Source organism: Mixophyes fleayi, chromosome 7, assembly GCF_038048845.1.
Source record: "Mixophyes fleayi isolate aMixFle1 chromosome 7, aMixFle1.hap1, whole genome shotgun sequence".
Taxonomy (NCBI): domain Eukaryota; kingdom Metazoa; phylum Chordata; class Amphibia; order Anura; family Limnodynastidae; genus Mixophyes; species Mixophyes fleayi.
In genome coordinates, this window is record NC_134408.1 from 29,700,744 (window position 1) to 29,718,509 (window position 17,766).

At 42.3% G+C, this 17,766-nt stretch overlaps 1 protein-coding gene across 2 annotated transcripts in view; it reads left to right on the forward strand.

The window, feature by feature from the left end:
* The first annotated feature begins 222 nt into the window (after positions 1–222).
* MAD1L1 (mitotic arrest deficient 1 like 1) overlaps positions 223–17,766 on the forward strand; it is a 528,381-nt gene continuing 510,837 nt past the window's right edge. For both annotated transcript variants that reach the window (XM_075179556.1, XM_075179557.1), the window contains exons 1-9: positions 223–305; positions 4,213–4,396; positions 5,794–5,934; positions 6,708–6,887; positions 7,828–7,952; positions 8,672–8,753; positions 9,705–9,835; positions 12,011–12,125; positions 12,322–12,383. In XM_075179556.1, coding sequence (XP_075035657.1) covers positions 4,244–4,396; positions 5,794–5,934; positions 6,708–6,887; positions 7,828–7,952; positions 8,672–8,753; positions 9,705–9,835; positions 12,011–12,125; positions 12,322–12,383 — 989 coding nt within the window. In that variant the 5' untranslated portion in view covers positions 223–305; positions 4,213–4,243. The remainder of the gene's footprint in view (positions 306–4,212; positions 4,397–5,793; positions 5,935–6,707; positions 6,888–7,827; positions 7,953–8,671; positions 8,754–9,704; positions 9,836–12,010; positions 12,126–12,321; positions 12,384–17,766) is intronic.

Here is a 17,766-nt window from a genome sequence, read left to right on the forward strand (position 1 = left end):
TATTATAAGAAAATATTATTTTAAGCTTTAAAATAAAAGTTTTGACGCCTATAAAAATAATAATATTTAGAGAGGGTATGATATATGTAAACAACATCCTACACTGGTTACAATGTATCAGCACATTAAAGGGCTGCGGAGACCTCGACAAGCAGAGTGTGACCCCCCATCCAGCCACTACGCGAGTGCTCCTGAGGTAAGGTATTTACGGTAGAGGGCTGCATCGCGAGAGTTGGTGCGGGAGCTCGCTGTAAGCGGGATCGTTCAGTTCAGACAGATCAGCGCCGGGCGGATGGTGGGAGGAGGTGAGTGCAGGGACTTATGTGTCCTATAGTGTGTACCCTGTGATTATTATAAGGAGCTGTGTACCCTATAGTATGTACCCTGTGATTATTATAAGGAGCTGTGTACCCTATAGTATGTACCCTGTGATTATTATAAGGAGCTGTGTACCCTATAGTATGTACCCTGTGATTATTATAAGGAGCTGACTACCCTATAGTATGTACCCTGTGATTATTATAAGGAGCTGTGTACCCTATAGTATGTACCCTGTGATTATTCTAAGGGGCTGTGTAGCTCAGGGGTGTCTCTATGCCTGTGGTGTGTATACCTGTGTTGTAGGCAACTAGTGGCTCTCCACTGTTGTGTAACTACAAGTCCCAGCAGCTCAGGACTGCAGGGCATGCTGGGACTTGTAGTTACTCTTGGAGTGCCACAGCTTTCTTAAGTCTGTTCTATACACACTGGATACACTACTCATGCATGCAGTGTCTCTTTTCCCTTCACTACCTCTAGATTGAAAGCTCTTCAGACTAGTCTTATAGCTATCCTATCAATAGAATCCTAGCAAGAATGTGACAGTGACACTCGTAATACAGTATGATCACAAACAATTCCTCCATTATTTATCTATCTATATGTATCTTACCTCTCTGTTTTACCCAGTATTGTTTATTACTGTGTGTATTGTCCCCAATTGTAAAGCGCTATGGAATTTGCTGGCGCTCTATAAATAAATGATGATGATAAATGCAATCACACATAGGGGGGTATTCAATTGTCTGCGGGTTCGAGCACGGAAAAACTATTACCGTTCAGCGAGCTGAAATCCAGCGAGTAAGTTACCGTATTAACGTTTTTTCCGCGCAGGATTACCGGACTGCGGGATTTTAAGCAATCCAGCGGACATTTGCAGGGCCGTAACTAGGGCAGTGCGACAGGGGCGATCGCCCAGGGTGCAACGCTGAAGGGGGGCGCAATTTAGGAATATTTTAGGTTAGTTTGGTTAAAATTGTGTGCGAGGGGGGAGGGGAGGGGAGGGGGGGGGGGGTGGGGTGGCATTTGTCTTTCTTGCCCCAGGCGCTAGAATTATAAGTTATGGCTCTGGGTGAGAGATGTATGAGGGGTTTGTGCCTTGAATTGGATTTTGGAGGTATTGGGGAACCAGTGTAGGGCTATGCAGAGGGGGCAGCGGGTATGCAGCAGTGAGACAGCAAAATCAGTGTCGCCGTGGCATTTAGGATGGGTAGTAGAGTGAAAAGACAGCTGCGCTAAAGGCCAGGTAGCAGCAGTAAGTGGTATCAAGGTGAGAGGTAATGAGAATTGGTAATAGCTTCCAAAGTAAATAATATTGTTTGAGTGTATAGAACATTTTTTATCAGAGAAAAGTTAAGTAAACAAATGTAAATTATACAAATAAATAATTTTTTTTTTTTCTTTTTTAAATAACAAAGTCATCCATTATACTATATACAGTGCTTTCAATTATATGAAGGCCCACAAAAAGCCGTACATTGCCTACCCAAATGCTGCAAGCCATTCTTTTTGTGTAACACTTGTATACATAGGGGGAGATTCAATAAATTGCTGGTGATGAGGCACGCAGACATTTTGCCACGCACATCGCTGGCTATTATTGTAGAATTTCAAATCTTTGCCTCGCTGTGACTCGCGGACTTTCCCGGAGACACTTCGCAGCTGATTGAATCTCCCCCACAGTGACAAGCATTTATGAAATCTCCTGTATCAGAAATCTGGTGCCAAAATGCCCTTAGTTGCTATCCACATAATATTATCATTTATTTGTTGGGCGCCACAAGGTTTCCGCAGCGCCTTACATAGTACAAACAGTAGACCATACAGGGTGAAACATTACAGAACAATAAACACAAAGTACCAATGCTTCAGAAACTCCGGGCAGACATATGGAGTAAATACGGAGCAGAAGAGTAGGTATGGAGACAGGAGGGGAGAGGGGCCCTGCTCATGCGAGCTCACATCCTAAGGGAAGGTGGACAAAACAGGCACGAAAGGGAGGCAGTGATGCGAGGGAGAAAAGGGTCCAGGGGAGAGGGGGGTGAACAGCAGAGTAGATGTGGGGTTAAGTGGATGGTTGGAAGGCTTTCAGGAACAGGTGAGTGTTGAGTGCCCGTTTGAAGAAGCATAGATTGGGTGAGAGACGGATGGAGCGAGGGAGGTCTTTCCATACACACACACAACGTATTTTGGCGTAGGGCAGGCACAGTGTTATCCTTTATATAACCCCAAGATTTTGCACAGTGAGCCACTGTTTTTGTCGTTCTGTAGGATCCTCGTGTCAGGTGTCTTCACTGGATGTTTATGGCTAAAATCTTAGCTCATTATTGCTCGCACCTCATAGATGTTCGAGCAAGAATGAGCAAAGATTTTTGTACCGTAATTGCTGGTATTGTGCACAGGACCACCTTGTGACTATTTGACTCTGCATTATGGAAGATGTGTGAAAGCGTCGCCCAAACTACCGGCCCTTGTCACAGCCGCCTGCTGCTTGTAGTCATTCGTATCTTGCTTTCCTTTCTAGCTGAAGTGCAGGCTTAAAATATAGACGTATTTCTTGGGTTACAGTTTCCGATAGACTTTCTAATAAGGTTTATTTATCTCTCACTGTGCGCTGCAGGACAACAACATGGCTTGACAGCATGCAGTTTGTAGAAAACGTAGGTGACTTTTGCTTTGGTTATTTGGGTTAGGGTTATCAAGTCGCTAACGCTAAACTGTTCATTCAAAAAAGGTCACTTTATTTGCAAAGGAAATCCAGCACCAGTGACTCTAAGGCAGTGAGTGGCTGTAGAATAAGATCGGTATGGACTGGCGGGAGACTTGTATGTGGCCAGGCCTATGGCATAGGGCTTTGTTGTAGGATGGAAAGTGGCTCTATGTAGAGCTGCAACTTTATGTTCTTGATGTTACAATTACAATCTTATGTGTATTTTTCCCTTATTGACCCATTAAGCTTTGATATGATGTAGTTGTCACATATCTACAATGTCAAAATCGTATCTGTTTCCTCAAACACATGACTTAATAACTGTTGTTGGGCTAGTCTATATAAGCTATAATATATTATATAGACCAGGCTTGCTCTACTGCCTTAGCTCCAAGAGATTCTGTGAGAAGATTTAGACAGACCTGAAGAGCATAAGATATGGTCCAATTAAACTGGACAGTGGCCCAGTATGCCTATTTCAATATTTGGCCAAGTTATTTGAGTGGTTTTATTGTTTGTATTTATGTTTTTGCAATAAGGGCTTAATCATCATCATCACCATTTATTTATATAGCGCCACTGATTCCGCAGCACGTTACAGAGAACTCACACGCATCAGTCCCTGCCCCGTTGGAGCTTACAGTCTAAATTCACAGACAGACAGACAGACAGACATCAATTTTGATTGCAGCCAATTAACCTACCAGTATGTTTTTGGAGTGTGGGAGGAAACCGGAGCACCCGGAGGAAACCCACGCAAACATGGGGAAAACATACAAACTCCACACAGATAAGGCCATGGTCGGGAATTGAACTCATGACCCCCCAGCGCTGTGAGGCAGAAGTGCTAACCACTAAGCCACAGTGCTGCTTACATAAGGGCTTACCAAATGATTTATTTCCATGTGACAAATAATTTTATCACGGGATTAGGATTTCTCTTAAAGATCTACAAAATCAAGGGACACTTGAAGGTAATATAAAGAAGCATTTTTTGAGTGGAAATAATGTTATAACTGAGATTGACTCCCAGCACATGTGAACATTAAGAAAAATAATTCAGTTAAGATTAAGAAGAATAATAATTGGATTAAGCACTTGACGTTTTTGTTGTTGTTTATGCCACATGAAATCCGGTTTCTGTGCAAAGTTTTCTCTACATTAGTTTTCTTGTTGTGTTGCAGAAGGATTTATAAATATAAAAACGCAGCCAAGATGGAAGAAATTGATGATAACACCACAGTTCTCTCCACTCTCCGTTCATTTAATAAATTTATTTCTCAGCCGTTTGATGGAACCCCACCCACTGCTACCACTTCTAACACCAGCGGAGCTTCTCTACAGATGCAGTTCCAGCAAAGATTGATGGTAAAGACTGAAATAATTACTATGCCTTCATTAATGCACACACATTTAAGATCATATTTTTACACTTTGGATTAAATGTGGAAAAGGAGCTGACTTTACTTACACTTCAGTTGAGATAATTTAATCGATCTGTACATTCAACAGCATAAATAGCTTATATTTAGTCTACTAGTACCGTAGGCGAGTTTGAGTGAGCGGATGAAGGTTGGGGAAGAGTTGAGTGAGGCAAGGTAGGACGTTCCAAAGATTGGGGCAGCACAGCAGAAGTTTTGGAGGCGAACATAGGAGGAGGTAAAGAAAGGTGTATTGAGGCGGATGTAGGTATGTACCTCGAGACAAGGTCAGAGATGTAAGGTGGAGAAGTGTTGGTAAATGGTTTGTAGGTGAGGGTAAGGAGCTTGAACTGAATTCTGAATGGGTAGGAAGCCAGTGAAGCAGAGGAGTAGTGGAAGATGAGCCTAACGCCTCATTCTGGATGGATTGAAGGTCAGAAAGGGAGAGTTTGTAACGTCTGTGATAAGGATATATACACAAAGAATCAGAAAGCCATTCACTATATGGTTTTCCACCTTTTACCTTCCTAAACCCCTCCAGCCTCTTCTTAATTTGTCATTCCATCCTTTCCTCTTTCCCTAGGTTTACTGTAAACATGGGAAAAAGTCAATGTTATTGCTTTATTATGTTTAGTGTTTTGTGTATTGAAAAGCCCAATAAAAGGAATTCGCCCTCCCCCTTAACATTTCCTTCCTTCCCCTAACATATTATTGGTCTTAAACGTATTTTGAAAATGTTTACTCTTCAGTTTTATACATGGTTCTTCAATAAATCATTTTAAAAAGGAAAATTGTAGATTTTTATAACAAAATGTATTACCAAGCATTACAGTGCACCAATCGTACAGACTATATAAGCAGCCGTTGTAAGAATGCAGCCTATCATTCACTAGAAACCAATGTAACGTTGGGCCTCAGTGATGTCACTAGTTCCTAGTGAATTGATTGGCTGCATTTCCATGTTTACAGGTCATAATAAAGCCACATTCAGGGCAATGCAATTCGAACATAATTCCGCAATGTGTCTCTAGAACAGTCGCCTCAATGTTGTTGTTCATTTTCCCTCACGTCCCATAGAAATTTGAGGCGAAAAAGAGCAGCGTTTTGTTACCGTATCGGCCGGGGCCCCTCGCTGCTAATTGAATTTGCCCCATAGTGTGTAGGCAACAGATGAACTTTCACCTCTTAAAATCTCAGACTTCATAGTGCCCTGTTTAAATTACCTCCTTTGCGGTATTTTTTACCCATGTTTTAGTCCACTGACCCTCTTCTTTCCACAATATAGTATATGTATGTTTGTGAAAAAGAAATTGTACAGTATCTCCACTGCTTCTCTCTTTATAGCACGAGGACCAAGCTGCTCAGATCCGTTCAAAGTCTCACCTTATTCAGGTGGAGCGAGAAAAGATTCAGATGGAATTGAGCCACAAGCGGGCGCGTATCGAGCTTGAGAAGGAAGCCAGCACCAGTGCCAGGAATTACGAGGTAGGCTGTCTGCTGAGAAATACCTTCTGTGTGTTTGTCACAGTTTCAATGACCACACTTTGGAAAAGCTACTCACTCCCCAATGCGGGGATGTCCGTATCTAGGGGAAGATGGATCAGGCTGGGGAAAGTGTCACAGAGCTTCTCGGACTAGGGCAGCACGGTGGCTCAGTGGTTAGCACTTCTGCCTCACAGCGCTGGGGTCATGAGTTCAATTCCCGACCATGGCCTTATCTGTGTGGAGTTTGTATGTTCTCCCCGTGTTTGCGTGGGTTTCCTTCGGGTGCTCCGGTGTCCTCCCACACTCCAAAAACGTACTAGTAGGTTAATTGGCTGCTATCAGAATTGAACCTAGTCTCTGTGTGTGTGTGTGTGTTAGGGAATTTAGACTCTAAGCTCCAACGAGGCAGGGACTGATGTGAGTGAGTTCTCTGTACAGCGCTGCGGAATCAGTGGCGCTATATAAATAAATGGTGATGATGATGACTGTGAAATATCTTTCTTGTCTTTTTTTTCAAATATAATCTCCAGGGTATGAACTGCTCAGAAAACTTTCTTTAATAAATTATTAGCAAAAAACCATCCTGTATTACTAGAAGCAGCTAAATGCACATGAGAGATGCTCCTTTGCTGGAAGCGCTTACAATCTTTGTTGATAGTTGACTAGATTAGTTTAATGGTTGGGAATTAAATTGTGTTTTCCATGCACTGATCTATGCACATGGATGTATGGTCCTTTTAATCATGCACCTTTTACGCTCCGTGTTCTTTCAGCGGGAGGCAGATAAAAACCAAGATCTTCTCACCCGAATCAAGACTCTGGAGGAGAAAGAAACAGACTTCCAAAATAAACTACTGGAACAGTATGAAGTGAACAAGTCCTATAAGAAGACAATAGAATCGCAGAGCAAGAAAATGCTGGAGAAAGAGAACAAACTTGCTGAGGCTAATGAGGTACTAATAGACTCCTGGAAGGAGCTAGTGGGGCCTACATGTGTTTTTGTTTTACATGCAGACAAAATAATGTTCCCATAAGTAGCCACTGAGCGCTATGAACTCTTTTCTAACTGGAAAACAACTGGCGTTCAAAGCTCCCATGTGACATCATCCTAAAGGTGTCTTGTTCCATCTGCCCCCCCCCCCCCCCCCCTCCCCCCTCTTCCCGTGAGATTCTGCTTGGTGTCAAAACTCTCCTGGTACTGCTGCATTCTGACTAATGTAAGCAGATAGGAGAATCCTTCAAGTGGCGATTCTTTCAGACGGGGGAACCTTACTGTTTATAAGCTTTTTTTAACACTGTGACTGGCTCTCTTTTTCAACGACCTTCAAACACAGTGGTAGCGTGACTGAAAAATGTTGGTATTGAATTAGTTTTGTTAATATATTGTTGTAATCGACAATCTAACAATCATTGAAACGTGAAAATGGTAAAGGTGTATCCCGGTGTCAATCACTGTGATGGATAAGTGTTAACCAAAAATTAGTCAGTCAAAGCCATTCACTCGGAAATGGTTTATTAGGAAGATGTTCGGGATGTAATCTCTTTCCTGGGGTAATATAAACACCACGGAAATCTGTAGTGTCAGACATTGGTGAGACACTGTCATTGTGACACACACACATGAAGGGAAGCTTGGTTTACATGTCGGGCAGTGTGTGAGGGCAGCGTTCTGATAGGTCTAGCTCTTCTGTGTGGCACTATGGGTTATTAAGAACATTGTGATTTGCTGCGTGTTCTAAAATTCCTGTGACACGATTCTTATTATAATGTCTGTGTGTGGAAGTGTTGAGCACATGTCAAGTTAGTTATTAGAAAGGGCAGAATTTACATGTGGCAGTCTTCTTTCCAGTGGCTGCTATGTGACTGCACCTCTTTTCTGCTCTTACAATACAGGCCATTAGTGTGTTAAAGGGGACGGTGTCTGAGCTTCAGTGGAAGATAATGAATCAGGAAATGCAGATAAAAACCGATGAGACAGAGAAGCAACAGCTGAAGGAACAGTTGGATTCCCAGAGCAAGTAAGTGCTGTCTCTTTCACGTCTACCCATTTCAGTCTCTCTAGAAAGAAAAGTAAATATATGTATAAAAAAAATTACTAATAAAGTTTAACACTACAGCGCTCAATGTTGAAGACCTAATGTCATGCTTTGAAAATGTCTTTCTTCAACCTGTGGCTCTCCAGGTGTTGTCAAACTACGTGTCCCAGAATGCCCTGCCAGCTTGCTGGGACTTGTAGTTTCACAACAACTGGAGAGTCACAGGTTGGCCAGACCTGGATTATAGTACTGCTGGGTTCTGTATGGAGAGGAAGACTGAATTTAATAAATATAAGTGCTCTATTTAGCAGGGAAAAGAAAGTCTGCTGAATTCTGGATTGCTGCAAATTACACCACTTGAAATGGATATGGCAACATTCACTGAGCAACAAATCATTTCCTGAGTAGCCATACTTAAGGGTTTTCCACTTATACTCAGTTATGTTAACCACTTTGCTCGTCACTCTCGCAACCAGAATGACAGGGGACCAAAGTTTTAATTTAGAGAAGAAACAACTAGTGTGTGACCTTTATTTCTCATGTTTGAGAACTGAGAAAGATTCCATGGTGGTTTCTATTCAGCTTTACTAGTCTCCAGGTTGTACTTTACTTCTGATATATATTTTTTTAAAAAATAAGGAATTTATACTGTGCCTGTCACTTCAGGAAAAACATAACAAAATGCTTTTGTATTTATTCAGAAAACTACAGGATGGCAGCCAAACGTCTCGGACCTTACAGGAGCTCCAAGTGCTAAGTGGCGACTATGAACTAAAGATTAAGGTGGGTGAACCAGTTCCGTTATGCGGCTCCACCCAACCCGATGATCTAGCAGTTTAAATGAAAAGTGGCATTTGATTGGTGAAGTTTTATCCAATCACATGCTACCTTTCGTTTCATGTGATGCGTTGGATTTTCAGGCATTCTAAGAGCAGCCCAAGCTGTGATTTCTGGTGTGTAAAATATGCAGGTAGCTGTGTAGTGATAATGGTGGGGATCCTGCTGTCTACTTTCCCAGGAGAGGCGAAGGCTGTACGTTGAAAATCTATTTAAGTTTGTAGTCATTTTGTAGCTTTATTCCTCTCTTTATTGAACCCGGTGTTGTTTGTTAAAGTCAAGAGTCACATATTGTGTAAATATAGACTGTGTGTTGCGCCCATATGTAATCTCTTAACAGGCTCCACCCACTTGTGGTAAATGCGTAATATAGCCTGTGTGTCCCATGCTTGATGGCTCGTTTACTCTCATCTGCTGCTGAGTTTTTTGCATTAAAAAGTAGGGTTAATGTTTTGTTATGTTTTTGTGCCCACCATAGAATCTTAACATTTTAAACCATTGTTTACCATAGAATGCAGCACACCCTATTTTTCAGGCATTAATTTGTGTTACCAGTACAATAGATTACATTAATATAATGGATAACACAGTTGTAGAGTAGGCAATGCCTCATCACTGCACTGGGTCCTTAGGTTTGTGCCTCTGTGGTTGCTTGTGATTCTTCCGAGTGCTCTGGCTTCCTTCCTCAGCGCTATCTATTATGTTGCCGTTCTATAAAGGATGATCATAAAAATGCAATGCAACAAAGCGCATGGAAAACACATTAAATGCATTTAAAGCACAAATTAGTTTTTAACCATTTTCCCAGTGCAAATATGTTAAATGAACCCTTAATGCCTCAGTCTGAAGACAAAGTTCCAAGACTCGATGATAACTAGATTGTTTCCCCTTGCTCAGACTCTGGAACAGAAGCTGACTTATCAGGAACAGGATGCTTCAATAGTGAAGAACATGAAATCTGATCTGGAAAAGCTGCCAAAGATCGAGAAGGAGCTGCAACAGCTGAGGGAAGAGAATGCGTTCCACAGGTAAAGCTATAGAAGCGACATGTAAGCCATAGTTCCCAAATAAAATGAACCTAACACAATTTCCATGCTTTATAAATGTTGCTGCTTTCATGTAATTTTTATTTGTATTTTAAAGCTTCTCATTGCAGCTCACTATATATTACAGTGTGCTATGTTCACCACATTAAGACAATAGATTGCTAGCCATAGGTTTGCATGGTCCAAGCATTGGTATACCAGTAGAGATCGCTGAGATGTAAATGGCCCCTTAGTTCCTCGGGGGTTGGACTGCTGCCTCCGTTGTCGTCTACTTCTTGGATACAGTCTTCCTAATTTAGCAGTGCTGTACAATGCTTCCTTCACAATGGCCGGCTTATTAGATGTAGGAGCCTTTTAAAGCCTTGTTTACCTAATAAACAGTCCATACAGTACAGGACCTTCCTCATTGGGATCACTGTTCTACAGATGTCACCGCCTAGTGCTTCTGAATTTGGCCATGTTGCTGTATTCAAGTTGGGAAGTAATGAGAATATCGGACTAATGTCATGAAATCATCCTCCTAGTGTTCTGTGTTGTGTGGCCGACTCCAGTCGGCATTATTAGGAAGAGTATGGTTACTTCTGGTCAAGGTAGCCTGAAGAAACTGCCAGCTGTTCCCCATTAGTATCTGCCCAATCTTTGATAGTTTAGTCTATGATGGGAATTGTATGCATACAAATGCATTTTTTAATATATTGTCATATATGTCCTTACAAAATGAGATTGATCTTAAACCTTGGTCAATTATATTTATTTTCAAGTCAGCTGCTTAGACATTGTTGAGAGTAGTCAACAATCCTGAGAATTTAAGATATTTATTCAAATGTAGAATTATGTCACATATATATTTTGTACCAATGCAAATCCTGGAGAGACACAGGAGGGATGCCAGTCCTGCCCCACCTGCCTCTCTCCTCCTCCCCCCTCGCCTGCCTTGTTCTGTTCATTATATCCATCTGGTTGAGGTCTTTTAGGGGTTGGAGACGTTTATTTTCTGAAGCACAAGCTCCCCGTGTTCATTTATTATAGGAACCCACAAATCCGTTCATTTTTTTACATTTTCTTATATCCTTCCCTTGATTGGTGCTTTTCAATAGACCATTTATCAGATTTGCTATACATGTTGTTTGATCTTTATGATGAATCTCTTGTTTGGAAATTCAATAACCAACCCCAGGGCCTCTCACAAACGAGCATACTTCTCGATTGAAACACTTCTATAGTCCACCTGTGTACAATTAGTTAATTGTGTGACATCTGATTGCTATTGTTTTATTTTGTGATTATGAAAGATCTTTAGAGCTCTGGTTATTTTTTTAATTCAACCTTAGCACATTTTGTGATGCTCAGTGGTAAGACTTCCCAAATCAATCAATTTTGATTATGTGATGTAAGAAAATAAATGTGAAAACCGTGAAAGGTTTGAATATTTGTTTTATAGCCACTTTATTTATAATTGTCAATAATACGGGTGCAATGTGACATGTGAACTCCACCCACCTGTCATTTCAATTAGCAAGTACCAATACTTGTCCTGTAACTTCCAGTCCTTCCCAGTATTCCTGCCAGTTCTCCCCAACAGCCTGGAAAGGTCACATCATGCTGCCTAAGCAGCATTATGCAATGGTACCAAACCTGCACTTAGAATCCCACCAAAACTACTTAGGGGTATATTTACTATACTGCGGGTTTGAAAAAGTGGAGATGTTGCCTATAGCAACCAATCAGATTCTAGCTGTCATTTTGTAGCATGTACTAAATAAATGACAGCTAGAATCTGATTGGTTGCTAAAGGCAACATCTCCATTTTTTCAAACCCGCAGTTTAGTAAATATACCCCTTAGTGGGGGATTGAGGCTGAGGGTGGCGGCAAAGGTGGCAAATGATCATTAATGGAGGCCTCCCTCAGGTATTGCATTCTGTTATTTGCCTATCCTGTCATTTTGGTTTACTTGAGCGCCCCACTCGTGATTATGAGAAGATTCCTCCCTGCAATGGTAGGTGGATGGAGTTTAGTGGAGCCATATAATTAACACATACTATAGTACTATAAAAAAACAATAATAATAATATATATATTCTGAGATAAATCAAGTAATCCATGTCCTAACCAATAATGATTATTGCACATTATAATACCTGTGTTTCTGCGAGCAGGGAAATGAAAGAAAATAACGCACTGCTAAAGGAAGAGATGGAATCGCTGCGTAGAGCCGCGGAACGCCACGACCGGATGAAGGAAGAACTGGTTGGATTAGAGCTAGATAAAGAAGTAAGTGGTCTGTTAGAATACATATTGCGGGTCATTGTTGTTGCACCATTTTATATTGTCAAGAGAACATTGTGAAAAACTGGATAATACAGTGTGTGTGCATTAAAATAATTTATTTGCTTTTTTGCCGCTGAATTGTAATCTGCAGAGTAACTTTATTTGTAATGTGACTTTTTTTTTAATTTTTATTATCTAGAAAATTCTTAAGAAATTGAAAAGCTGGGAAAACATGGAGCAAACCACTGGTCTCAATATCAGGTAGGTGCCCAGCATTTTATTGGTTTAATTTTACTGAGGGCAAATAATGTGTATTTGGCATCTGTCACTGAGCTTGGACGGACAGGAAAATGGCATCAATGTATCTAATAACTTTAGATTACTAATTTTACGTATACTACTTGCAGAACATCATGCTGACACAGGAGCTCACAGTCTACAAATTTGACATGCTGATTGTCTGTCTGAACTGGTGTGAAATTACTGATTACAATTATATAATATAGAGGACAGTTAAATTGCAGCAACAATGTTGCTTGTATAATACCATGCATTAACAGTTTAATTTGAGTTTAAAATAATGCCAGTATGTAATTAATTATTTTTAGCTGATCGGAATGTAAAGATGTCTTAAATATGAAGAACCTTCAGTCACATAAATATAATAACGTTTTAGCAAAAGTATATATTGCATAGTAGCCCATGTCCTAATCCTAAATGAGAGCAGTGCTTGTAATTGCCGCCTGCCCAGCGCCAGGGGCAGTGCCTGTAATTGCCGCCTGCCCAGCGCCAGGGGCAGTGCCTGTAATTGCCGCCTGCCCAGCGCCAGGGGCAGTGCCTGTAATTGCCGCCTGCCCAGCGCCAGGGGCAGTGCCTGTAATTGCCGCCTGCCCAGCGCCAGGGGCAGTGCCTGTAATTGCCGCCTGCCCAGCGCCAGGGGCAGTGCCTGTAATTGCCGCCTGCCCAGCGCCAGGGGCAGTGCCTGTAATTGCCGCCTGCCCAGCGCCAGGGGCAGTGCCTGTAATTGCCGCCTGCCCAGCGCCAGGGGCAGTGCCTGTAATTGCCGCCTGCCCAGCGCCAGGGGCAGTGCCTGTAATTGCCGCCTGCCCAGCGCCAGGGGCAGTGCCTGTAATTGCCGCCTGCCCAGCGCCAGGGGCAGTGCCTGTAATTGCCGCCTGCCCAGCGCCAGGGGCAGTGCCTGTAATTGCCGCCTGCCCAGCGCCAGGGGCAGTGCCTGTAATTGCCGCCTGCCCAGCGCCAGGGCCAGTGCCTGTAATTGCCGCCTGCCCAGCGCCAGGGCCAGTGCCTGTAATTGCCTCCTGCCCAGCGCCAGGGCCAGTGCCTGTAATTGCCGCCTGCCCAGCGCCAGGGCCAGTGCCTGTAATTGCCGCCTGCCCAGCGCCAGGGCCAGTTCCCTGTAATTGCCGCCTGCCCAGCGCCAGGGCCAGTGCCTGTAATTGCCGCCTGCCCAGCGCCAGGGGCAGTGCCTGTAATTGCCGCCTGCCCAGCGCCAGGGGCAGTGCCTGTAATTGCCGCCTGCCCAGCGCCAGGGGCAGTGCCTGTAACCGCCGCCTGCCCAGCGCCAGGGGCAGTGCCTGTAACCGCCGCCTGCCCAGCGCCAGGGGCAGTGCCTGTAATTGCCGCCTGCCCAGCGCCAGGGGCAGTGCCTGTAACCGCCGCCTGCCCAGCGCCAGGGGCAGTGCCTGTAACCGCCGACTGCCCAGAGACGCGAACTAGCGCAGTTATCAGCAGGAACTAGCACACTATTTGTAACCAAGATCATGTATCCCGCACCAGCAGCTCCAATTGTTATTCTGCTACCTTATGTATGAAGTGTACCACACAGCTCTTAGGGGTGATTCCAGTTAGCCGCCATGCTTCTCACAACATTACGGCTGCACACTTTTACCGTTACTATGGTATGGGGCGCGAGGAAAATTCAGGGGAGATCTCTGTAAAAATCTTGCGACGTGCCTCAGAACATCGCGGCTAATTGAATCTGCTCCTGAGATTGTAAGCTTGTTTGGGCAGTGCCTAAATACAGTACTACGTATTAATGTTTTCTACTCTTTGGATGAAATCACAGCCAACCCCTTACTTACTTTTTCCTGACACATCCGGCCTGTTACGACCAGTGGTAAATGTGCGCTGACACACTTGTTGTAAATGACAGCAGTCGTTGCTTAGAAGGATTACAGATAAAGATATTTTGATTGGACATAGATTACACCCTGACAGCAGTTGTTGTCATGGTGATCACTGATCATCATAGGAATCACGTGAAAATGTCACGACCCATTGAAATCGTAAGAGATGGCTCAAAATAATGGCGCCTGCATGCAGAGACATTGCATTATTAGCCATACCTGCTGCTTAGTTGGGGTACATCTGTTACCTGCACACAGCAAAGGCAGTTATTCTGCTGCACCAATATTCATAAAAGGACCAGAGAATATTGGTCAGGCCTCATGAATATTCATAATTACCTGCTTCAGTGATGTCACTGGCGCCTACAGGCTGTATTCTAATGAATAGTGACCACCTCTCACGCTCTTATGCGTCAGTTACCATATACCTGACTATTACCGGTTTGCAATGATTTTTTTCAGAGACATTCATGGCAAAATTATAATTATTTTGAAATAAGACACGGAAGAGCATACTTCCTAGAATGCTTATTTATTCCTAAATGAGAATATGAAGAGCTGGTGATTTAACAGTAAATTACTTTTTTTTTTTTTTTCTTCCCCTGTTTTCTGCTCATTATGAAATCCAATTATAATGGTTCCATATGGGTTTGTGATTTCCCCGGTAATCACCAGCATCTGTCACTCTGTCCCCCCTTCCTGCATAATGTTAAGTGCCGGCCTTCGTAGCATGCCATCGGATACTGGCGCTAAAACCACCACCTCTCCTGGCGACCGTCCTTGCCTCCATAGGACACCTAAGTGACTTTCTGGTTTGGGAAGGAAAAAAAAAAAAAAAATCAGTGTTTTAAGCTTTTACTTACCTCAAGCTGTTCATCTTTAATGAAGTAATTTAGCAGCAGGAGACAAATGGAAATGAGTGACAAGTTTTTTGCTCCAGTCTAATAACATCTTCATTTAAAATTAGTCTATTCAGTTGAAGCAGTGAGATTTTGATTAAGCCACATAACATCCAGCAATCTTTCAGGGAGAGAATATGTATTTATTAAAGAACGGTGGGAAAAAAAAAGAAGTTAATTGCACCCAAGGAAATAATTTATGGCTATGTTTTAATAATTTGCCTCGGGCAGATTTCACACTGTTTCCAATAAAAACGTTATCCTGTAAATGCTAATGTAAGATTTGGGTCTCTGTGGTTTGGGGTTAGAGGGGACCTGGGGATGGTGTGATTGATCTACTGCTCTAGTCTGTTAGTGGTAGTGCTGACAAATCATTGGGGCAATTTAGGAATAGTTCTAGTTTAAAATGCCCCATAAAATGTAATCATTCTCCTGTCGTTCCTAATATCTCTCAAATTAACTTGGTTTTATGTTCTCTCACACTGCTTATGATCTTACCAGGTTTGATAGTCTGGCAAAGGAAATTATTAGATGACTTAAAAATAGTAACTAGTCACAAATGGGTTTATTTAACAATTGTCATTTGGTGCAATGGGCCTTAACTGGCATTGTTATAAGTTGAAAAATATACAGTAATATAGATTGCAATCGTCTAAATATGTGTTACGTATGTTACAGATTTCAGAGAAGCATTAGGGATCTTGGAGCAATTTATTCTGCAAAGTGTTTTTGATAGTTATAGAGGATAGACAGCTTTAATTCCAAAAAATGAAAATGTTACATTTGGATAGTGTTTTGAATTGCCAATTGCTTGCGTAACAACACAAACCACATACTATACATTTCTAGGTATTTATTTTCAAACACACCACTTTGTAATCGTATTCTCATTGCTGAACTGTCATTGCTAAATATTCCACAATGGGTAAAATTCCACTGGTGCTGTTTAAAGCCTGATGAGTTGCATAATGTCATAGAAACACCCACAACGATGAACACTGTCTACCATTTTTAAGGCGACTGGGGCTTTTCTAGGAGTTTTGCAGGAAAAATACTGAAAAATGACTTTGAGGCTACTTTACACATCCATCTATTGCGCTTCTCACATGGTGATAAACTCCTAAAAGTCGCATTAAATAAGACAAATAAAAGTCAATATCTGTACGGGGTTCTAAAGTGTTACCACCATAATTTCAGCTGTGACCCGTCGAGGCATGGGCGGCCTGCACCACTGAAGCTGTCCTGTGGTATCTGGCACCAAGACGTTAGCAGCAGATCCTTTAAGTCCTGTAAGTTGCGAGGTGGGGGCTCCAAGGTTTGTACTTGTTTTTTTTCAACACATCCCACAGATGCACAATCGGATTGAGATCTAGGGAATATTGAGACCAAGTTAACAGCTTGAACTCATCTTCATCAAACCATTCCTGAACATTTTTTGCAGTGTGGCAGGATGTATTCTGCTGAAAGATGCCTCTGCCATCAGGCAATACCGTTGTCTTCTTCCCATAGTGCATCTTGTTAATGGTGCACACAAACCCGGTCGTCCATATAATGTAAAAGAAAAGTGATTCATCAGACCAGGCCACCTTCTTCCATTGTTCCATGGTCCAGTTCTGGCGCTCGTGCCCATTGTAGGCACAGTCAGTGCTGGACATAGGTTAGTATAGACACTCTTACCATCTGCGGTTCCGTAGTAAGCTGTTATGCACTGTTTGTCCTGACACCTTTCTATCATAGTCAGTATTAACTTTTTCAGCAATTTGTGCTACAGTAGCTCTTCTGTGGGATTGGACCAGACTGACTAGCTGTAGCTTCCTACGCGCATCAATCAGCCTTGGGCATCCTTGACCCTGTCGCCGGTTCACCGGTGGTCCTTCCTTGGACCACTTTTGGTAGGTACTAACCACTGCATACCAGGAACACCCCGCAAGACCTGCCGTTTTGGAGATGCTCTGACCCAGTCATCTAGCCATCACAATTTTGCCCTTGTCAAAGTCGCTCAGATCCTTACGCTTGTCCATTTTTCCTGCTTCCAACACATCAACTTCAAGAACTGACTGTTCCTCCTGCTGCCTAATATATCCCACCCATTGACAGGTGCCATTGTAACAAGATAATGTTATACACTTCACTTGTCAGTGGTTTTAATGTTGTGGCTGATCGGTGTATGTGTTTTTTGAATTTCAGCTCTATATTTCTATCTGGTATTTAACCTGTCACTTTTGCTAGTACTTTTATATGTATATTCTATTTATTATTGTAAATCCATAAGAAATATCTTGGGTTGCAAGAAATATTTTACTTGTCTTGTGTTATTTTGAGAGTTTTGAGTAATCGGATTTATGTGGTAAAATGGTTTATTTATCTGACATGGACTTAGTGATTACATTGCTGCTACTATATTGATACTCCCTTGTAATTTTTATTTAGAAAGTTACAGACTCTTTAAAATAGCCACTAGATGGCACCAACTCTGCTGAACTCTCGGAAGCATTTTTTATATTATGTCTGGACACTTTTTTGAGTGGGTTTGAATACAGTTTAGCACAAGGAATATACTTTCATAATGATACGTTTTTTTTGGGTTGTGCAAAAGGT